We start from the raw sequence: 24199 nt of genomic DNA, 5'->3' as shown, positions 1-24199 counted from the left end.
GCTGAGTGTATCTAAATTACTTAGCTCCTTACTTAACTAATCAGATGTGGTCTTATACTCGAATAGTCCAATACAAAGCAGAACTATGCTAACTAACTGCCTGAGGCTATGCAGAAACAGATTTGCCAAAAAAGTGATGAAGCATCAAACAAAAAAACTACCTACATTGTCCAAAGCAGTGGACATGATAGATATAAAGTCATGAGAAAAGTTCCTCTGATGCCCAAGCTAAATATAGTGCATCGCCCTAGAACATGAGCTCTAGATAGGTTCAGCTTTCATCACTTATTAAGTCTTGTAAAGTTCCATTGCCCAGTATAAGAAGGGATAGGGACACTGCACAGTGTGAGTAGATGGGATAAGGGACAAATTAAATTCAGGAAAAGTGAGATTGAGGGGCCTAACTTACAGATGAGAGTCCTTATTGTCCCAGCGAAACTCAGTCAAGAGGTTGCTACCACTATTAGGTGCCCTGATGACGCATATATATATAGGGGGGGGGGTAAAATGCTGCAAAATTTAGGCAAATCTGACACTGCCCATGACGATTTTCTTTTCATGTTGCAGTGTTAATAATAAATGTGAAGGTCACATGTGACAGAAATTATCAGTGCTCTAACAATGCTGGCATTGGCAAATAAAAAAAAGAATTTTGGAAGAAATCACCTTTGACAGTGTGACAAGCATTACATCAACATTGTCACGATACAAGCTTTAACCTTCAGGAAATAGATTTCATTAGGCCTTGGTGCAGCATAAACTGAGCACTCAGAACTGTTATAAAACCAGCCATATACTATGACACAGATAGTTTCAGAAGAGAATAATGGAGAACAAAAAGGAAATGACAGTTCAAGGACACTTTCACTTCCAGCACAGCCTGCTTTGTGACGTACTGTTGTATCATAGACTGTGGATGCTGTCATACTACTGGGCCAGGTTTCAGAGGCCTAACACCCACACCAAGCACCCTAGCGAGATGACAGTATTGATGTGGCTCGTCTGCCTCACTGTCATCTCCTGTGATGGCCACGGTCCTAACAGCTGAGAGGCAAGCACCTCCATGGAGATGAGTCATTTCAAATGTGGGGGAGCTTCTGCCATTTCAGGAAGACACTTTGATAACAGGCTTGTGACTGCACACAATGATTGTGATTGGTTCACTCGGATGAGCCTTCAGATGGATGGGAAACAGTTTATATAATCAACAACAAGCCAAATCAAATAAAATCATATTTCACAGCAAAAAAGCAAAAACACTTAGCTTGACTTGTGCTGAAAAGAATCCAAAAGGCTAAAAATGCTCACCAAGACCCTTTGGCATGATGCCACTGCTGTCTGCAGGGTTGACGGCCCAGTAGTAGTACTTTAGTGTATGCATGAGCTGAAGCATTGTGCCCACTCGACGAATTGTGTTATAGATGGTTGCCGTGCCAATAAACTCAGCAGAAAGGTATGTGTACAGAGAGAGCTGTACCTGGAGTGGGAACACACACAAACACACATACATATACATATACATGTTTTCATGTTATAAACTGCACAGTGCAAGTATATTTTTTAAGTACATACAATGACAGCTTAATCCCCCTGAACCTTCTACCTTTTTAGATTAACCAGGACATTTTACCGTGGTGGATAGCACTAGCTAAGCCTATTATCCTTTCAGGTGTATGGTAAGGATGGCCATTGACCCTATATTACTCAATTTCATAATTGTCGCAGCTCCACTCTGCTCAGTGATGATTAGCATGTCCTCTGTAATTAGAAACAGACCTGACAAGAATTCTTAATCCCACCACAGCCATTGCAGCACTAAATACGGAGAGCTTTTTCCCATATGTCATAAATTATAGGATATTAATGAGTCAAATGTGAGTCATGATGAAAGGCGGTGGTGTGGTTACGATGGGAGCATGATGCGATATGGTTTGAGGCTACTGAAATTAAACACTGGAGATAACTGAACACCACGTTGTAGGTAATGTAATTTCCATCAGAACAGAAAAGTATAATGCATTCATAAAATCGTATTTGTGTACTAGGACAAGGTCAGTGAGCCCATGTAATTAATGCATATTGCATGCTCCCATCATTCACGTAGCTGGCTCTCTGTACCCTGTGCAGCTTGAGGATGGTGACAGAGAAAATGTGGACTTTGTGGCATGTCCTAAGGGAAGGAGCCAGCGTAGCTTTCTGTCCTGATGTAGCTAAAAGCGCTCTAACCCACTTCATTACCTCAGTATTTCTCTCATTTTTTTCCTGCCTCTTTCTCTATGCTCTATTTTGGAGGAGTGTCACAGGCAAGCCTCCAGACACTTTTGTATTTATTTCCTCCTTTTATTTATTCATGGCTTGGCCCCACCAGCAGCATTCCTGAGGCGAATGTATTTGCCACACAAACTCAGCTTCTTTGATATACCTCATCCTGTTTTTTCATGGGTCATTATTTAAAAAGGAGGGAGAAAAAAACTAAACTCATCTAAAAAACTTGGTTAGGTTGAGGACAGGAAAATGGAAGCAAGTGATGAACTCCACAACCACTTGATATGTCATAAAACTGAGAATATACTGTATCTGGTGCATATGCTCCATTGCACTTGACTTAAGACTCCTCAGACACTTGGCAACGGTTTGATGAATGTCAGTTGGGTCCTATACACAGACGGTAAAAGGGGTGGAACTATTCTTTAATTTAACAATTCAACTGACACAGTCAACATAGTTTTTCATCCAATCATATTTCACCTCTACCTTTTTCCTCTACCCAAAAGGGTACCGAAACACATGCTGCCAGTGGGAATCTCACAAAAAAAAGCACCAGTGTGATACATACTTAACAACATGCAAAATTTCATTTGCAACACAGGAACGTGAGGATTTACACTTTCAGTTCTCACCTTTACAAAAATAATGGTGATGCAAAGGACAACTGAAGCCTTCTGTGGTTGAAAGCTCCTGACACCCGCTTCAGTCTGATCACATGCAAAGACACCTGCCCCTCCATGGGATGTGTTACCTGCAGGAGCTTACCTTGGCAGGGGTGTGGATCCAGATGGCAGCATTGAACAGGATGTGGTCACACAGCTGCTTCAGCAGTGGTGCCCCATGTGTCAAACCGTCCAGATACTTTGCAAAGGAGAGGAACTGCTCTAATACAGCCCTGGTTATGTGTACACGTGATGACTGTAGAAAGAAGCACAAAGTTATGTGAAACCATAGTCATATCACCATGCCTATTCTGCAGTGAACGTGTATCCTCCCTCCTGATTCTGACGGCATTATGGAGAGCAAACCCCTACGGTGACTGTTCACGAAATTTCATATTATCTAGTTATTTTTTGGGGCATTTTTGCCTTTATTCAGATAGTGAAGTGACAGACAGACAGGAAAGTCAGGGAGAGACAGAGGTGACAAAGGGCCACGAGTCGGATTCGAAACCATGGCCACTGCGGTTGGGACTAAGCCCATGTGGTACACGCTCTACCAGGTGAGTGACCGAGGCGCCCCACTGTTCAGGAAATTTTTAATTGCAATACCCAGTTAGAAAAGCTAAATGTCACGAAGAGGAGAACCTCATTTGTAACTCTGTCACAAAGGTGGGTCCCTTTTAGGTTGAATGACCTTTAGGTAGAAACACTGGTAAAATATAAAAGAGGTCAGCTACAGAGATTTAAAAAAAGAAAAAAAAAAAAGCTTGCAAGCTTGTATGCAGCCTAATACGACTCACTCACAGCAAAGTGGTTTGAAAAATTTTGGCATAAGAGAGACGCATGAAAAACACTTTTCAAAATTGTACAGGTCTGCTGTGCCTTTATTTATTCATGTATCTTTTTATTTATTAGATGTTTCTATTCTTATATTATAAATAACTAAATATAAATATATATTTTTCCTGCTGCGAGTACATGTGAATACATTTTATCAGTTCTCTTGTATGTAGGCTTGGTTAAAAGATCACCATATTTTCTGTGTTAAGCAAGTTAGCATGTTGGCATAGGTGACAAATTGATCTACTTAGTCATTATGTCAAGTCCTGACTCAAGCATCCAAAACAGCAAGTTGTGGATGCTTGACTTTGAGAGAATTTCACTTTGACAAGGAGCATTACTGCTCCTGGCACCTGTTATCTGCCCATGTGGCAACTTTGTGAGGGCAGGAGAGAGAGAAAAATGAAGGCACAGGGAGAAGGGAAGGTGTGGCATAAACAGATCAGGAACAGATGGCGCGATATGTGGAAGTGTGAAACCTGGCAGCGGGAAGGAAGCAAGAAAAAAAACGGCAGCTCTCAGGTGCCGACTCTGTCTAGCTGTTAGTTAACAGCAGCTGAAACCAGTAGGCAGGGAAGTCACTGAGTGACAAAGTGGTGTCATTTCTCAGTGCTCCAAAAGAGCCAGCACTCTGGGGAGGCCAGCAAGCTGCTAGATCTGCATCACAAAATGGGTAAATAAAGACTGATGCAGAGAGAGAGAGAAACCAAGGGGGGAAGGGGAAGAGATGTAGTCTTGTGGTGTTGTTCTTTTAGTGCTGTTCAGTTCAAAGACACATTCAGGACTCTGCTACAGGCAATGGAAGATCATATTGTAGACAGGACTTGGAGAATACAGACAAGATAAAGTGTATCTTGATAGAAGGGTGAAAGAAGTTTCAAAAGCAAATGGGTTTTTCAGGGAGAAACCTGTGAAGACTGCACATCAGCGTATCAATCCAATTTATCATTTCACTAAAGAAAGAAATGATGAGTTGGACATATTCATTTGCCCGCGGCGTGTAAACAAGACAGTATTCATAAGTGTGAAATGAAATGGGTTAATTTGGAAATGGGAAGTTCCTAAGAACTGAGTTTGGCAAACAGTTGCAATAGGTTATGAAGGCTCCACTATACCTTCTCTAGCAGGTATCCAATCACCAAAAAGCCCTTTCCTCCCAGCATCTGCTCCTGCATGGCCACTGAGCTCTTGAGCAGCTCAACCAGAAAGGCCAGGAGAGTGGCACTGCAAAAAAAAAAGAAGATATGCCTCACACAGGGATAAAATACACATCTAGTCACACAATCATCAGGTGGTAAGGGAGTTATTCTATCAAGTACAGCAGCATGAGGAGGGAAAAAAACAAGGTCATTTTCAGAGGATGTCGGCAATCAGCTGGGAACTCTAGCTCACCACTTTCATCCCTCTTCAATTCAGAAGAAAAGGTTGGCTCGCTGAGCTCTCTGGAGACAGAGTGTTGTGGAAGGGCGAGTTGTGACAGGGTGTGTATGTACGTGTGAGGTGGGGGGATGGAGTTCAAGGGGGCAAGGCGGTGCACAGAAGGCAATTTTTTTCTTTGTTGCACGGTTTCTGAGTTGAAGCCTTTGGCTGAGTGACAGTGGTGCTCGGTGACACTTCTTAATCGGCTTTCCCTCACATTCTCTAGTGGCCCCCACTCTAGCGCAACAATCACAAAGACACAATCACTCCTGCGCAGGCTTGCCCATATATTACACATACACTACATGCATACAAACTCATACGATCGAACATTAACACTACTGCTCTAACTTAGCCATAACTGAGCCTGAGGGAACACATAGAGAACCGGGTGACAGTCAGCTCTGTGTGCTCTTGGTTTAGCCTCTGATCCTTTACTTGCAAGCAAAGCTTCCTTTCAATTTGGCAGAGCAGTAGTGACTGATGTTAAATCACCAGTGTTTGGAATTCAAGGTGGCAAAGAGTAACATGAGAAAAGACGTTTATTAAAAGGGATTCTTTTTTAAATCACTCGGGGTGCTGCTGAGAACAGCCACAGCAGATCCACAGGCATTGTAGAGGGATAATTGTGGCAGAAGCTTTGAACTCCTCAGACCACGAGGCTCTAGAAGGACTCAGTCTACAAGCCAAGGCAAGGACAAAACAAGTGTTGGGGAGAGTTTCACACTGTGAACGGAAGACCCCCAACATGCTACTGAGAGGGAAAGAAGGACAGAGAGCAAAGATGAGAGGAAACTACAGAGGCACAGAGCTTTGGGCATCAGGGGTTTGTGCCGCTATGTGGCCAGTCCTGTGACTATCTAGTCGTACTGCTGTCGTTGACTAACACGGGATTAAAGCAGAGCTCAGACTCCAGTCAGGGCGCAGTGGGGAAGCTTTGGACTGACCAGCTAAGTATGAAGGGATGAAAGAAATCTGAAGCAGGGAATAGAGATAATGTGAAACCTGGACTACAGCTTGACCAAGGTTATAAGAAGGCAGTGGCTTATTAGAGATATATTGGTATCAGTGTACCACAGTGAGAAGCCACAGTGAAATCACAGTTTATAATGCAAAATGAGCACTTCATGTAACACCATATCACCACACTTTCTAGATCCTGGATGTTGAGACTTTATCACCAAGATGTTATTTAACATGCTGAGCAAACTCAGCACTCCTCATTGACAACTGTATTTTGCATCAGGTTTAGCAAAGCACTTGCTCCCTGCTGTTTTCGAGCCTTTCTATGTTGATTTCGCTTTTCCTGCACTCTGAGATTTACTGCCTGTAAAGAACAACAGGACCAAAATAGTGATGATAATTAACAACAAGTCTATGATATCCCAATTAGGAGAAATTAGATGCTTCTCTGTTGCAGCCCCACTTTCATTTCGGCTGAAAATACATATTTATAGAAAAATCTACCATAGCGCAACTTTAAAAAGTCATTAATATTACGTTAGCCCTGTTCTCTCAATCTGTCACAAACACAGCCTCATAAACAAGTCTAAAAGGGTTCAGGATTGAAAAGTAATGAAATTCCCAATAACTCCTTTCTCACCTAAGGCATCGTCTCAGATTTCCTAAAGTTAAAATCATCTTGTACAGCAACAATATTTCTGCTTCTTACCATACAGTGGTTTCCACCTGGCTGTCGTTCAGCTGATGATAGTCCAGCTGAGCAAAGAGGGGAAAGAGCACCTGGATCCCACCAATGGAGTGGATGGCACTGTGGATGGAGTGAGTCACTGTGGCTTTCACATCCTGTGAGGAAAGTACAAAACCCATAAAACACACATATATAAGGACATTTTACATCCAGTGCAACAGAAATAAATTAATCAGAACCTGAGATAGTGTGCACAGAGTTAGAGATGGCTTGATGAGTAAAGTAACTGACCTGTAGCATAAGGGCGTGCGGTGAGTGCACAAAGATGGAGGCATTTTCTTTAGGGGAGGACTCCAGGCAGAGCTGGGCATCAGTGGCCTTGGCATTGTAGGTGAAGGCGATGGAGCTAGCCAACTTGCCATCATACAACACTAGTTTGTGATGTTCTGCTAAGTGGATATCACTCTCTGACTTGAACTTAAATGTGCTCTGGAAAAAAAAAAGAAGAGAAAAACGAATGAAGGAGAATAAGGGAGCGATAAAGACGGAGATGGAGAGAGTGAAAGTGATAGATTGAGTAGCTCCTTCCTGCACATGCACCCTATCAGTGTCTCTTGGGTATTATCTTTTAATTATAACTTGATTAAAAAACATCCATTCAAGAATGAAAAATGACAAGATAAATGCTTTTTTGTATCAGCAATTACACATTCCTAGAGGTCAGGATTTCTTCCTTGGCACTTATTACATTAGAGTCTATCAACATTTTGAAAAAGCCCGTTCCCTGTCTATTGTTTAAAAGTTATCCTTTGTATTTCTATCATTCTGAAATGCTGATATCAACAACACACATCAACTGTGTATTTGGTTTTTAGTGATACAAGCCATTGTTTCCAACATACAAATACACTTTTTACTATTCAAAAAAATAAATTTGTTTGTATCACTGCAACACAATTAACGAGTTTGTGTCAGGGCAAGTAGTGAAAATAAGCTTAAGTATGGTGTTACATTGGTGTTACATTACTTAAGAAAAACAACATTCAAAGTGCAAGAAAATAAGAAGGCAAGACAAACATGGACTGTAATTCATTTTCTAACAAATGAAACATACAAATGCAAAAGAAATAGATTTTTTTCACAGTGCAAACATTTTAGTGTCTCACTTTGAATGTTTAAGCTTTCCTTTATGTTGACATGGAACTTGACAGTGTACAATTATTAAGAGGAATATGAGCTGATGAGAAGAAAAGCAATGTTTCTTTGTTACCACATATGTATTTCTTTACCTGCCTTAATTTAACCCAGCCATTCACTCTGTTTACTCTTTACCCTGCTCTGGAATAATTTAAAGTCAAGTACACTCACTGCTGAATTATCATTAAGATACACTGAATTGGAAAAAGGATGTGCCATCATTGCAGTCTTTTACTTAGCACACATTAAGATTTTTAACAGTACATAGGTCAACAACTCATCAAATACTCTATGCACTCATGGAACAGGAACAAATACAATATGGCTGAAAACACCTTCAAATGAAAACTGACAAAGAAGACTTTGAGTCAAAACATTGTTCAAATAGTTGTTGAGATTACAATACGGACTGTTTATTAATCGAATTCATTGAATTTCAGCCCTCCACCCTCATCGCAGAGACAGAGGAAAAACTAGAATACATTTGCCCCCAGCAGAGATTCATCTGTAAGCATTAACACTGACCATTTTAGCCGGTAATTCTCATGAAAACTGAATGGAATACACTGGTGGCTTAATGATTAAAATGATGAATATACTCTTTGTATAGGGATCAATCCTGTGTTTTATATGTTATAAATGTGTCATATGCATCTTTAAATTTTGTTTATGCCTTCACCAACATGTCTCCATGGCTGCGTTAAAAGAACTGCAGCTTCTATTAGTCAGTGACTCAGTAACACGTTCTTTATGGCTAACATAACAAATAGTTGATCGATAACAGGCTAGTCTTAATTTACTAAATCAATTAGCTGTTGACAGATGAGCTGAATTAATCTGTCAGTGCAGTGTGAATGGAATATGCTTAATAAGGAAATCAATTCCTCTAATCAGGAGGGCTGAATTATTAATGGATGAAAGAAATGTTTTTCCTTCCCTCTCTGACTCATGGACAACAAGCGCATCTTGTTCTAGAGTCACTGTAGATAAATACAGTTGCAAAACAAGCAAACAGGGCTCATTACTAAACGGCATCTAAATAAATGCTTGTTTTCAGTTAAGGAGGAAATGGATAGAAAAGTTGAGATGACTCAAATTGTCAGATGTATCATTATGTGCATTCTTTTCTGAGTGCCTCTGAAGTGCAGAATTATAAGTAGATGTTAACCTTTTGAACAAATGCACCACTTAAAGTGTTTAGTTTGGTGCTATTGGTTTATTGTATACCTGCTACACATACTGATGTCAATTTGGTAAATCCTCTGATCCTAGAACCTCTCTGGTTTTCACATTTTACTTTGAGCAAATGAATCATGTTTCCAAATAATGGTCAAAATCCTTGGATATTGACAGCCACTGTGTCACTTCCTAAGGGCTCAAATTAGGGTCAAAAAGATTTTGAGATTTTGCTTGATTCAAGTTTATGTAGAAAGATTTGTATTTATATACATAAAAAAAACAAACAAAAAAAAAAACACTGACTGTACAAATACAAATATTTTCTACACATCAAAAAACTTACATTTCTCATACAAACTTCTTTTACAGGTTTACAAAGGCTGATTTACAACTACAAACTTTGGAATTATTTGTTAACATCACTTTAAAAGCTCAAAATCTTTTTGACCCTACTGTGAGCCCATACTTGCCTTGTTGCATTATTCTAGAAAGAGTCGTACAGGAAACTACGAGGGTTGAACTACATTTAATTGCATATCTCCCTCCAGTCAGATGATAAAAAAAGCATAAGAGGTATTCTGTTCATCTACTATGATCAAATCCACACAGCCAGTATGCATCTCATCATGTAGTCTCTAACATCCTTCAAAAGGTCCTACTTATGGAACCCAAGTGACAAGAAATAACAAGCAGCAGTGCCCTGCACTTTAGTGTGAGCTCTGTCGCAGTGTGAAAATAATGATCTCACGGGTTTTGGCTTACAAACCCTGTAGCATGTCAGCGTCGTTCCACAGAGCAGCCAGTCATAAAAAAGAATCTCAACACAGTTCCTCCTTTCTCTCCAAGCGTCAAAGGCTGTGATTGACTGGGGGCATCCCCACAACTCCCTTCAAGAGACAGGCAGACAACTGAAGAGCTGGAGACACCCCCGTGTTACCTGCAGTATCACTACGGACTGAAATAATATAGTCAATAATACAATTTCCATTATAAACAGATAAAATGTTTTCTTAGTAATGACTCAGTGTTAACAGTTAAACTTGTTGTGGAAATTCTTTTTGCGTATTTGAGAGCTGCTGGTTCTCAGAGGAATCAAAAACTCGGTATGAATTCATGCAGCATGGAGAGATGGTTGCTCTCTGAAGAGGATCTCAAGAATGTCGGCTTCTATACAGCTGGGATGGAAGGAAAGCCCTGCCGTGCTGACTAAGTTTAGGTTTAACCGAAAATGTACACACTGTCATCCTCACCTTCTGCGTGCCTGTGACCTCCTTATAAGGAAAAACACCCAAAAATACCTCCCAAGGATTTGTACCTGTTTTTTCTTGTGACCTGCTCCTCCTTTTCCCTAAAAGTGTAAATAGCATAACATTTCATTTCCCACAACCGTCTATTAAATATCCATAGATCCTGCTATAATTATTAATTATGTTTTAATTTTGTCATTACCACTGTCAAGGATCTTATGTTTTCTAGTTAGTAGGTTATATCTCAAAAAGCTGTTCAGGGGCTTCAGTAAAATATTGTTAGTCCCAGCTCCAGATCAAGGGGATGTATTCAGGCATTTTTTTCTTGTTACCAGACAGAGAAATTTATCCACTGATATATAAAAATTCCTCCTCATGTAACCATCATTGAACATGTTCTATTGTGGAAAACATTCTGGTTGTGAATGTGACTGAGTTGTTGCCCCATTGACAGGCAGGTAGGTTTACTACAAATATGCATAATATCTCAGAAGGTTCTGACATCAGTGAGCTTGTCTTGTAGTGTTCCACATCAGATATTGCATTATTACAGGGTCCCCACACAGAGATAACATTTGTCTTCCCTGACAAGGGAGGACCAGGTCTGGGCAGCTCCTCAGTCTCTTCTACATCATTCTGTGGTGCATACTGCAGAGCAGTGTTGGCACACATTCAATGGGCTAATCTGCCTCATGTAGAACGCATATGGTAGTGATGATAGAGGGAAAAGACAGAAATAAGTCTAAGAGCATAGCATCATATGAGAAGACGTAAAGTCATGGCTTAATTGTTTTGACTAGCCAACTCAGTGACTAAATATTTGTGTTCAGTGAAGTTGTCACTGGATATTGGTGTGACAGATCTGACTTTATGAGTACAGACCAGGCTATTTTGCAGAGCTGGAAAGAGATGGGTACAGTAGTTATCCAGAATAAACACACCAAGAGGCCTTTTGAAAACTCTTCTTCTGAGTTGTGTTTGCTAATATCTCTTGTGAATTGTATTCTTTAACCAGTATATGGTTCACAAAATCGTGAAGCAATTCCCTTAGTGCTGCATGATATTGGAAAAAACTGACATTGCAATATTTGTTCTGTAATATATACATATTTTTTGAAATGAAAAAATACAGTAATTTTCACCAGATGACTTTTGATGACTCATTTTCAGGTTGTGAAAAAAAGTGGGGGTGGAGCCTGCTTTGGTTGTTTGATAAACTGGTTTGCTGTGTATGCAGAGCCTGCATGTCACTCACTAGCAACAAACGCTCGATGCAAAATATGTATCCAAGAACCCTTACATCGGAATTATATCGTGTTATATTAGACAGACTCTTGTAGATTAGTCATGGAAAATGAGAACCATACAAATTTTCTTTTAGTATCAAAAAAAAAAAAAAAATGTAGCATGACCTGCTTGACTTAATTTGCCTTACTTGACACTGCACGTCCTGCAGCGTGACTATTGTTCATGCCCTCATTGCAATGACAATGCTGACAATGATATATTGTGAAGCCCTAGTAAGAATCATTCAGCCAACAATTTCCTAGACTTTCCCCAAAGCTTATGAACTCTGCTAAAACAGCAGTGATGAATGACAGCCTGATCTGACAGTCAGCTGCTGTCAGTGTCAGTGTCTGTAGACCCACCACTGCCCCTTGATGCTATCTCTGGCTGGGAATGTCTCAAGTCGTCAGTCACAGAAACAGCAATATACAGCAGGAGATGTTTGTTACGTTAAATGAAATAACCTGATGTCCGTGTCAGTTCAGTGTGCAATTTCAAATAGAGCAATATGAAAAGAGCCTGGGGAACAGATTCTACTAACAGGTCTGTCAGATTTACAGCATTAATCATAACACGTAGCAGAAATAGTAACCCCAAGCAACAATAATCTCTGCATCTCAACTAACTGCAGAAGTTACAGTTACATTCAATACACTGTGTGAGCAAGGGAAAGTGTGTCAAACATCAAACATGGATGAGAAGACCATGGATCAGAAAATAAATCATACATCAGCTCAGATGTTCTTTGTTCGTCTGTGGAGCTGAGCTGCGTAGAAACAGATATAAGGAAAGTCCGACGTACGTAGTGTATCAGATATGTGCTGTGATCTGCTGCGCTCAGACTCTTCCTGGCAGTTCTCAATTAAAAATGACAGGCCACTCGTCGCCTGGACGACACTCCCATTATAACAATCAATCAGTGGGCCTGACAACTCTCTGACCTTCCTCCTCAACTCACCTGGCTGCCTCTATTATACTCAACATTACCAACACTGTTCACAGCTTCATCAATTGCAGGTAATTGTCTCCCCGGGACATGGTCTTCATTATTTTGAGAAATCTGGAGGATTGATCCTCTTTGTGTTCCCTCTCTAATAGAAGGTCCAGAACCACAATTATGGAGGGAAACGGCAAGTCACCAGCCATTAGCAAAAAGCCCAAACAATGAGTTCTCCTGGGAATATCCAGGCTTTCATAGACCTGATTGAAATCACAAACATCCGTCTCATAATCATCAACAGTGTAGGTGTTACTAAGTACATACCAGCTTGATGCTACAGACTAATATTCCTTCCTGCCATAAAACAAATCTAATTTTGTCTAAAAAGCAGCTGAAGAGCAAAGAGAGCTGGTATAAAATGGCCAGAGATGTTGTAAAATGTCTGAGACATAGCCGTGTTCAAAGCTGATTTGGCAGTGTGTGTCATTCCTCCATTTGTGACAGAGCGGAGGGTTTACCACTGTGAAGAAAAAACAGCACTTTGTGAGCATCAGGAGGGAAAGTGAAACAGTGAGAGGGAGAAAGAGATATTGCTGAATCTAAAAATATACTGAGGTGTTGGGACTCAGTCATTCAATAGACCAAATGTTTCTTTGCTCCACTGGACAAAGGAATTCACACCCCACAGTTCCTCACGGTTCACACCTGGGGATGACCCTTCCCCCCCACGGACCCCACTGGCCAGCCAGTGTGGGCCAGCGTGTGACATGTGACCCCCAAGGGTGTCACCAAACAAAACCAGTCTTCTAGACCCCTTCTCTCTCTCTTCCCTTCTTGGCTTGCTCTGGAGAGCAGCTCCAGCCCTCTCCTCTCGGTTCTTCAAAGGGCAACAAGGCCCCAGCCCAGGTCAGCTCTGCTACCTGAGAAACTAGCTCTCTCGCCGGCCTGCAACCAGCAGCCTGCAAACACTCTTCTCCTCCACAACAGCGACCTGCTTCGGATTAACTGTGAGTGAACCAAATCCTCTTCAGAATCAGCGGCTACAACACAAGGCCAGCTGATTTTCCAAGCAACAGGAGTCGTAGCAGAGTTAGCATGGAACAGCTAATTCTGTGAGGGGAACAAAGGAGATACCAGTAAGCAACACAGCCAGACAGGACTTTATTCCACCAGGAAACCCCCCAAACTCACTGGACTTTACAAAACACTGGAAAGGACCTCTTTGCTTGTTCCAAGGATTGGGTAACGTTAACGGACTGGGCCTTACCTCTCCCAGCACAGCATAGCACCGCATAGCTAATCAGCAGAAGTCTTAACTTGTTAATGTACTTGTTGATTGATGTCTTGTTGTTGTAATGTTTGCTTAGGTTGTGGTCAGTCATACAGTTAATCGAGTACTCGTATGTTCACACACATAGCAGTACGTCTCAGTCCTAGAACCTGCATGAAGCTAACCTTCCCCCTTCAACCTGGTACCTTTAGATTACATGAGCTAGGCTAACAAAGAAACTCACACCTCCCCTCTCACACACACTAGGTGGTCTCAGCGGCCATTTTAGTAGTTTCTTTGTTTACCGCCATCTTTGTAGTCTTCTTTGTTCAGGTCATGTGGTCACAGTGACCACTTTGAGTCGGCCATCTTGCCTTTGTCTGTGTCCCCACAGACACACATACACACACACACACACACACACACACACACACACACACACACACACACCTGTATATGCTAGATTAGACATTGTACTTTACTCTGCTCCATTGTAAATAAATGCCTTTTTAAGTATAACTACTGGTGTGTTTAATGTTGCACAAGCGTGAATATTGCCAACCTCTACTCGGTAGAATTCCAATCCTTCAACTGTAATTTACTATTGATTTGGTAATTTGGTAATAGTTAGTAAGCTAATGGTTAATCAAAGTTCCAGATTAATGGTAATAAATTGAGACTAAAACCATATTGGCTATTTTGCCTATTAGTTTAGGCTGGTGCCCCGTGAACTTTAATTCATTTTAAAGTTATTCTTTAATATTAATATTTTTAATATTAATATTTTCTTAATTTGTGATAGCCAATAAATTGATAAACAACCGAAATCTAACATATTTGGTGTCCAGCTCATGAGGTAGAGTACTGTTAACATAATGGTGCCGCCCGGGTGAGGCCGAGTACTAATGATGCCCCCGTGTGAGGCCGAGTAATAATGATTTCCAGTTACTAATAGAGCTCAGACCCAACATAATGGTGCCCCGTGTGAGGCCGAGTACTGTTGGCAAATATTCATAATTGTGCAATATTAAATTCATAATTTGGCCAAAACCGCAAAGGTTGAAAAATTTTTAGTCCACCACAGGAGTAAACGTCCAGGTGTACTTACAAACAAGTGCACTGTGGTGAGAATTGGTTTACTAATTTTACCTGAAGTAATATTAGACGTCCTCCAGTTATTAATAGCTAACACTTAAGCCTTAGTATCAAGAGCCTGCTATTGTTGCTAACAATTCCAGTTGAATTTATTCTGTAGGAAATGTAAGAACCTCAGTCCAGCATTTGAATACCACGTGTTCAATGCTATCTAGTAAAGCTGTCAGAATTGCTGCTCCCTTTAACATTAAACACTGTGTGCCGACAGCCCTGTGTAACACAGAGAGCTTATACCTGGCTGTTACTGCCAAGCATTTCAGCCTGAGTAAGAAATAGAGCCTGAGATAGAGCCACAGCGTGCTACCAGCCCTGTGAAACCCAAGTTCTGCACCTAGCTGTTACTGCCTTGCATTACAGCCTGAGTCGACTTGAAGAGATAATCTTTGGACTGTTACTGCCTTGCATCTCAGTCATTGCTTTTTGAAACATTTCTTAAGCAGACAGTAAACCTGCACTTGCCTTTACTGTCCTTAATCTTTATGCCCACTAGTGTAGCTGCCCCTCCTCCACAGGAAGCTACCCCCCATAGTGTAGGCCACTGCATTGTTTAGTTAGGCTAGTGTACTACCAAACTACACTACAAGGTGTCTGCCAGCGCAACACCACAGCCAACTATATTGCCTTCTTGTTTTGTGAAAAACTTGTTTAACCTCCCTCTTTCCCAGACACAACAATGGAGAACTCCTGTGTAGAGCAGTTTATTTCTTCCCTAGCACAGAGCCTGAAGCCTGGCTACCTAGAATTTATCAGCAAGTTAAATTCCAGTGAGTGCAGTAAAGAAATAGACTTGCTACTCAGTGACAAAGGTGATGCTCAGACTGCATCCAAAGGCCCATTGTTAAGATGTGTACTGTTGAACTTCCACAGGCAAACCAGCATTTCACTTCAGAGCCAAGCAGCCCTAGAGGAGGAGGTAAAATCGCTTAGAGCTCAAAATGCTTTTCTCCTCCAAGAAGTTAAGGAAGCTAACAAGAAAGCCATGCGCTACTTAGGAGACCTGCATGCAGCAGAGTTAGATCTCTGTTCACACAAGGAAGAATTGTTAAAGGTTAAATCAGAATGCCTTGCTCCACCACAATCGTTCAGTGCTTGTGATTCTGGTTTCTCTGCTTCACACTCTTCCCTTAATGACAGGTTAACTCCGCCTCCACTCAGAGGATGGGACAAATTCCCAACTGACCCTAAGTCCTGGGAAATGAAGTCAGCTCCTCAACCTCCACTGAGAGACAGAGGTTACACCCACCTGACTTCCCATCTTCCTGAAATTGACACTGAAGAGACAGGTAGTTTATCCGGTAGAGGATATTCATGTTCCCATCAGCCACTGATGCATAACAGTTTCACCTGTGCTCACCCCTCCAACAGAAGGACCAAAACTTTCCCGGACTGTTCAGCCTCCTCTCTGCACCTCCATGAGAGTGATGACCGCTGTTCAGCTCCTTCCTCTAGTCCAGCTAGCATAGTCTCGCCTTCATCAGTAGGGACCTCACAGTGCCCCCGCCTCGAAGCGCTTGAGTTATTAGCAAAGGACATTGAACATTTTGATCCAGACAGCTCTGATCAACATATTGAAAACTACTTTAGGGAGTTAGATCAAAACTTAATTGATTTGCCCCATGCAACCCAAAGGGAGAAAACTAAACTTGTGTGGAAGACCAGCTCAAAAGCAGTCCACAAGTTTATGCAATCACTGCCTCCCAGTGTCAGAGATGACTACAAAGAGCTCTGTCAAGCACTGACAGAAGAATTCTCTCCTGCTGCAGATGAGATAGAATCTTTGGTTGCAGCTTCTCAAATCAAACACTCCCGCCATGAACATCCCAATGACTTTTACCAACGTTTGAGGCATGCATATTTTCAGGGTAGGAACACACCAGGCTTAGAGCAGAACTCCACCTTCAAGTCTTTGTTCCTACGAAACCTCCATCCCTGTGTACGCACTCATGTTACACTGATGACGCATCAAGGTAAGCCCACCATGCAGGAAATAAAGAAAATGACAAAAATGGCTTGGGAAACCATGGTTAATTCCAAGGCAAGGGGGAAAACAACTGAGCCTAGCAACTCAAACACCTTAGCGTCACACAGACATGTAACCTCAAAAGATCACCCTCAGAACAGATCGAAGGGGGGTGATAAAAGGCCACATATGGGTGCTGAGCGTAACCGCCACGCCCACCAAGTGCGTAGAGATAGGCACTCCCACAATAGGAGCAGGAGACGGCCTTACGCAGAAATTCTGGCTCAGACACAGGACCAGTCAACACATGGATCAGACAATGACCACGTCATCTCTGACCATGTTAATTCAGACAGTGACAATGCCTCTGAATGTTCTTCCTTCAGCTACTCAAAGTGCTACAGCTTTGTGCCACAGGTTAAAGAAAACTTAAAGCACCGGCGCTCCAGAGTTCGCCGCACTGAGTACTGACAGTAAGTAGGCTCAGGGTACCCTACACTCTTCCAGATGGACACAATGGGTTTGTCAGCAGCAGCAGCAGCAAACTAAATTCTGAATCAAATCAGATACAAGTTTAGGACACTGCATATACATGGCACACTCACCCAGACACTCCAAATCTTGTCATTCTAGGTGCCACCCTCTATATCTCACCTTAACAAACTAACATCACTGACTTTCCTGTCCTCACTAACACCATGAGTAACTAGGAAACATGTTAGTTGTTTTACACTATTCGATCATTGTGGTTATTATCTGAACTCTGCTTTGTAACCTGATTGTTCTTGCTTAGCCAAGATAGATAGTGCTGACAAATGCCCGGATGTTACCCGTTGAATGAAATGACAAATGGACTATACATTATGCTCTCAGGATGACACGTCAGGTGGCATCCTGACAACAAAGGGGGGACTGTTGGGACTCAGTCATTCAATAGACCAAATGTTTCTTTGCTCCACTGGACAAAGGAATTCACACCCCACAGTTCCTCACGGTTCACACCTGGGGATGACCCTTCCCCCCCACGGACCCCACTGGCCAGCCAGTGTGGGCCAGCGTGTGACATGTGACCCCCAAGGGTGTCACCAAACAAAACCAGTCTTCTAGACCCCTTCTCTCTCTCTTCCCTTCTTGGCTTGCTCTGGAGAGCAGCTCCAGCCCTCTCCTCTCGGTTCTTCAAAGGGCAACAAGGCCCCAGCCCAGGTCAGCTCTGCTACCTGAGAAACTAGCTCTCTCGCCGGCCTGCAACCAGCAGCCTGCAAACACTCTTCTCCTCCACAACAGCGACCTGCTTCGGATTAACTGTGAGTGAACCAAATCCTCTTCAGAATCAGCGGCTACAACACAAGGCCAGCTGATTTTCCAAGCAACAGGAGTCGTAGCAGAGTTAGCATGGAACAGCTAACTCTGTGAGGGGAACAAAGGAGATACCAGTAAGCAACACAGCCAGACAGGACTTTATTCCACCAGGAAACCCCCCAAACTCACTGGACTTTACAAAACACTGGAAAGGACCTCTTTGCTTGTTCCAAGGATTGGGTAACGTTAACGGACTGGGCCTTACCTCTCCCAGCACAGCATAGCACCGCATAGCTAATCAGCAGAAGTCTTAACTTGTTAATGTACTTGTTGATTGATGTCTTGTTGTTGTAATGTTTGCTTAGGTTGTGGTCAGTCATACAGTTAATCGAGTACTCGTATGTTCACACACATAGCAGTACGTCTCAGTCCTAGAACCTGCATGAAGCTAACCTTCCCCCTTCAACCTGGTACCTTTAGATTACATGAGCTAGGCTAACAAAGAAACTCACACCTCCCCTCTCACACACACTAGGTGGTCTCAGCGGCCATTTTAGTAGTTTCTTTGTTTACCGCCATCTTTGTAGTCTTCTTTGTTCAGGTCATGTGGTCACAGTGACCACTTTGAGTCGGCCATCTTGCCTTTGTCTGTGTCCCCACAGACACACATACACACACACACACACACACACACACACACACACACACCTGTATATGCTAGATTAGACATTGTACTTTACTCTGCTCCATTGTAAATAAATGCCTTTTTAAGTATAACTACTGGTGTGTTTAATGTTGCACAAGCGTGAATATTGCCAACCTCTACTCGGTAGAATTCCAATCCTTCAACTGTAATTTACTATTGATTTGGTAATTTGGTAATAGTTAGTAAGCTAATGGTTAATCAAAGTTCCAGATTAATGGTAATAAATTGAGACTAAAACCATATTGGCTATTTTGCCTATTAGTTTAGGCTGGTGCCCCGTGAACTTTAATTCATTTTAAAGTTATTCTTTAATATTAATATTTTTAATATTAATATTTTCTTAATTTGTGATAGCCAATAAATTGATAAACAACCGAAATCTAACATATTTGGTGTCCAGCTCATGAGGTAGAGTACTGTTAACATAATGGTGCCGCCCGGGTGAGGCCGAGTACTAATGATGCCCCCGTGTGAGGCCGAGTAATAATGATTTCCAGTTACTAATAGAGCTCAGACCCAACAGAGGTCACACCTTGTATCTCATTTATGATGAGTGGAGTGTTTGGGATAGAGAGTAAATAAAATAAATGAATAAAACTAATTTAAATAAAAAATGTGCCAACCAAATATTTTGTTTCTTTGTTAGTTAAACAGTCAAAGCTGAATCCCCCTCTTGGTAGGTCAGCATCTTTCTACATTCACAATCGCTCCTCTGGTCTTTGTCAAGAGGTTTGGGAGTGCTACACCTGCTGCAGCTGATGTAAGTCGGCTCAGGACTCTATCCCCTCAGAGCGCCTGCTGCTTCCCTCTCTGTGTATTGTGCCATTATTCCCCAGAAGTAGGTAATTTATGTAGCTGTTTATCTGGGAGGAAAACCTTCGCTCCCAGGATGGACACATAAGGCAGAGGAACTGTGGCAGGGCAGCACTGGGCATTGATTTCACAGATTGATAGGTTTTGCAGACTGCTTACATGTAATCTAATTCAGTCACCCTCAAGTACATACCTTGTAGCCTGGCCCAAGCTGATGAATTGCAAATATCTGTGCGGGATTGAGGGCCTCGCTGAATACGTAGACGGCTCCTAGCTGCCCGCAGAATACTCTGTTAGCATCTGCTGTCTCCGAGGAGCCGAGGAAGCACTTATCATAACTCTGCAAAGGGAGGGACAGAGAAAGAGAAGCTGCTTCATATTGTAATTTGGGACTAAAGAAAAAATATTCAAATTCACACTCAGCTGAGTTAGGCAGAGGGCAAAAAGTAAGAGGTAACATATTTGGCTATATTCTTTTATATTTTGGTCTAGCATTAAAGTGAATGTCACTGTCCAAAACACCATAACTTTCTGTGTTGTTTCAGTGTTTACCTTGACTATTCCCTAATGGAAAGATGAAAACAATGGCCCTGATTTACGAGGATGTGAAACCTCAATATAACCTCAGGGGTAGTAAGAATATGTGATGAGATTACATTATAAAACTGAAGGATAGCTTAAAACGTCAGCAGCATGTTACATAACAGCTGAGGAAACGGTCAGTAAGAGGACGTGTACAAGTGGAGGTGGGAAAGAAAATGATCACATTTGTTCAAAATTCAAAATCTTGATCAAGCTCATCTTACATAAACCATATACATATTTTACATTCTATACATATTCAACAATGTTCAATACATTTTTACATGCCCTGCACTTGGTTGAAATAGAGTGGTCTTTGTGTGTCTGTGGTATGGTTTCTAGTGTCTTTGTGATGCAGCTATCAAAAATCCTCCTCTATCAGAATAATGCTGCTTCATGGTGAACTTTCTCTTAAGGTGTGGGAAAATTCCTCCACAAAAACTATCCATCACAAATTAAGGCAGCTTCAGCGAATTTAATGGAATATTTCATGAACCACAATCATATCTACACCTGTGATTTGTGCAACCTCCCTTTGAATACACAGCTACAGTATGAAGCACACCTTTGAAAATGTGTCTCATCTGTGCAAGTGCAAACTGCTTTTTAAATCTGTCCCACAGAGGAGGTTTCATTTGGCTCAGTCAATCAAACATGCAAATAACATACTGTTACACCATCACTCACTCATCAATGTTATCATACATTTTAAACAAGAATGTTTCAGTCTAATGATATTTAGTGCATCTGTGCACAAACATACATCAGCTACTCAGATTTAAGCATTTTTCACTCCATACATAAATCTGCTCTCAAACGTTTCATATTCCATCTTCCACCCTCTACTGCAGCACAATTCTGTGACAAATGGATATTCAAATTAAGACTGAAATGCCGGTCATATTTCTGAGAGAAATCCATGTTGATATGGTAAAACAAATTTTGCTCAATGAGCACTGAAGATGTACTGATTTTTTTTTTCCCTCTTACAATTTCCAGCCATTCAAACGTGGATGTGGCAGCCTCAGCCACTCCCATACCAATAAACATCAAAGCCAGGGGAAAAAGGTTGACATTAGTGAGGAGGAGTAAAAAGATGAGCACTTACATCATTTGTGTTGACGTGCCATGCCATGTCTCCATAAGAAACGAGCTGTCCATTAACGTAGCATCTGATTTCACTGTTTCTCCAGCGGCTGTAGATGTGAACTATACTGATCATGTACCACTGAAGGTGGGGAGAGAGTCAGATGAAAAGATTAAATACGTGAGCTACAGAACAGGTGATTTATTAAGTGGATCAATGTCTTTGTACTGTGATTTTCAAAAGCTACAATGGAGTTTGGTTTACAGAGGAGCATATCAAACATTTGTTTCTTTTAAAATCAGTAAATTCAGATGAACCTCACAGTTATTAGAAAGCCACAACCATGAGGTTTGCTACCTAATGTTTTGAAATCTGCAGTGGAAGATAGTGAATAATAGATTAGAGGAAAGGCTAAGAGGAGGCAAGACAAGTCATTTTTCACTCCGCACAAAGCCAGACACTGGATTATTCAGGGTTGAAACACTAACTACAGCTAGAGGTGACTTTAGAACATGTAAAGAGGGTGCAAAAATCACATTAAAGCAAAACTGATCTCTAAACAACTGCAATTTAACAGAGTATGTTAATAATTATTTTCAAGTGTCTTAAAAATTTTAAGCCATTCCTGAGCGCATATTTATTGATATGTGAACATGTAAACTGTGACTGGCTCGTCCTCAGGGGACTCTTGCAGTGAAAAGGTGAAGAGAACATAACCTATTATAATAATTTAAACACATCATCAAGGGCAATTATTCCTACATTAAAAAAAAAATATATATATATCACATACATAGTTATTTGCTTTAGAGTTTAATGTTTTTCAACAGCTCTCCCAAATGTGATTGATTTTATTTTCACTAAATCGTTTGTATTTGTTGTGGCACTCAGCAAGTCAATAAAATGGAACAGACTATATCTTAACTACTGTATATAAAGTAATAAAAATCAGTTTCAAACTTAAACTGCTTTGCTCATATTTTTGGATGGAAAACCTATAGATATATTATTCATTCACACAGTACCCTTTGGAGCAGCAATTTATTTCTTCAAGTTCTCTGTTTTTATCCTAAGATTTATCTCACATTCTGTGCTGCTGATGCAGCAGTAAGAGTACTGATGTCAGTTCTTTTGATTTAACACTGGGGGTCTGTCCAAATATTTCTCCTTACTCAGATCATTTCTCGCCTCTTTGAATTGTAAAGTTAAAAAAGAAGTGCAGAGTTTAGCCTCCAGTCCAAACTTTAGGACTTATACTTGGTATATAAAGAAACACTACAGAGTGAAAGGGAACCATTGTGCTGAACTCCTTCAGGCAAAGTGGAACATTGGCAAAGAGGAGGTGAATATGACCACGTATCAATATACTTAATTTTGGTGCCAAAAGGTTTGCTGGGGTGGAAAGATGTTCTCAGGACAGTTTCCTAAAACACTATGTGTAAAAAAATGTATTCTCTTAAATAATTTGAATTTCTTTGGCCATTTTGATACAATGCAATATAGGTAATACTTCCTTGTTGTCTGTGTTAACTCATGAAGACAAGACAAAGTGTAAAAGAATGAAGATCTCCACAACTTCAAACAATCAAGCTGCTTAGTATGAACACTTGAAAAGACTGGTACAAACACCCACAGCAGTCGGCAAAAGGCTGTCCATCTCCTATGTGACTATGTGCCCACTATTTATCGGTTTGACCAAAGAAGGCCACTGCCAGCCGTCTAACGTAAGGACACTTAAAAGAGGATTCATGGCTGAGGGGAAGAGTGCAATCTGCCCGGAGATAATTTAGAAAGGCACTTATCCACAGATGTCTGAACCCAAAATCAATTAAAAATTCAATTCAACATGTTTTATCTGCTAAGAACTTCTACAGCACGTTTTGTGCGCAGTAGAGGTGAGATGAATAGTTGTTCCCAGGTGTTATGTGAAAGCTCTAATTGTTTGACACGTGCTTTGAGCCAGTTTTTCTTCTCTGCAGGGACAGGTATGCTACTCTGACATTCCACGCTAAATTAAGTTTCATTTTCTCATCTACATTTACATCCAATTACACCTGTAAGACTCCCATGGGGATCTTAAACACTTCAGGTCCATGTGTAGACATGCAACTTTGTAATATCAATAAAATAACAGGTGGTAGGCAGGGAGTCAGCAGGGGTAGGTGTAGCCAAAAGGATGTTTTGAAAGAGCAGTGTTATTTGTGAAATCTTCCTTTCATCTCAAACCAAAATTCTGGCATTCAGTGGTTGGTATAATGGAATTCATGTTCAGATCTGGTTTACTTATTTAAAGTAGCCACTACCTCCAAATGGCTTCAAAAAAATATTTCTTTTAACACAACTCGTATTAAGAATTAATATGAAGTCCATGGGCACATATATAAATTATATGGGTCTAAATAATGTAACCATATGTTGTATTTCAGCTGGAACTCAGGATTGAAAACTAACTTACCTTTCTGGGCTGAAAATCATACTTCACACAGTGCTGGAAACCTTTTCCTTTAGACTTGAGTGATGTCACGATCAAGCAGTTACCAACAAAATGTGCAGAGTAGCCAATGCCCTTGCTGGTGCGAAAGCTGTAAAAAGAGGCATGAGCAGTATCTATCATGGGCGACACACTTGACAGGGTAA

General features: G+C 41.1%; 1 protein-coding gene across 9 annotated transcripts in view; it reads right to left on the bottom strand.

Moving 5' to 3' along the window:
• LOC130167891 (neurobeachin-like) overlaps positions 1–24199 on the bottom strand; it is a 218580-nt gene that overhangs the window by 142499 nt on the left and 51882 nt on the right. For all 9 annotated transcript variants that reach the window (XM_056374417.1, XM_056374418.1, XM_056374421.1 and 6 more), the window contains exons 6-13: positions 24018–24144; positions 21584–21703; positions 20087–20233; positions 7132–7329; positions 6862–6995; positions 4886–4994; positions 3034–3186; positions 1309–1477 (exon numbers count right to left, since the gene is read on the bottom strand). In XM_056374417.1, coding sequence (XP_056230392.1) covers positions 1309–1477; positions 3034–3186; positions 4886–4994; positions 6862–6995; positions 7132–7329; positions 20087–20233; positions 21584–21703; positions 24018–24144 — 1157 coding nt within the window. The remainder of the gene's footprint in view (positions 1–1308; positions 1478–3033; positions 3187–4885; positions 4995–6861; positions 6996–7131; positions 7330–20086; positions 20234–21583; positions 21704–24017; positions 24145–24199) is intronic.

The sequence above is a fragment of the Seriola aureovittata genome, chromosome 4 (genome assembly GCF_021018895.1).
Source record: "Seriola aureovittata isolate HTS-2021-v1 ecotype China chromosome 4, ASM2101889v1, whole genome shotgun sequence".
NCBI classification, from domain to species: domain Eukaryota; kingdom Metazoa; phylum Chordata; class Actinopteri; order Carangiformes; family Carangidae; genus Seriola; species Seriola aureovittata.
Note: the sequence above shows the minus strand (reverse complement) of the source record. Positions and strands in the feature narration are given on the sequence as shown.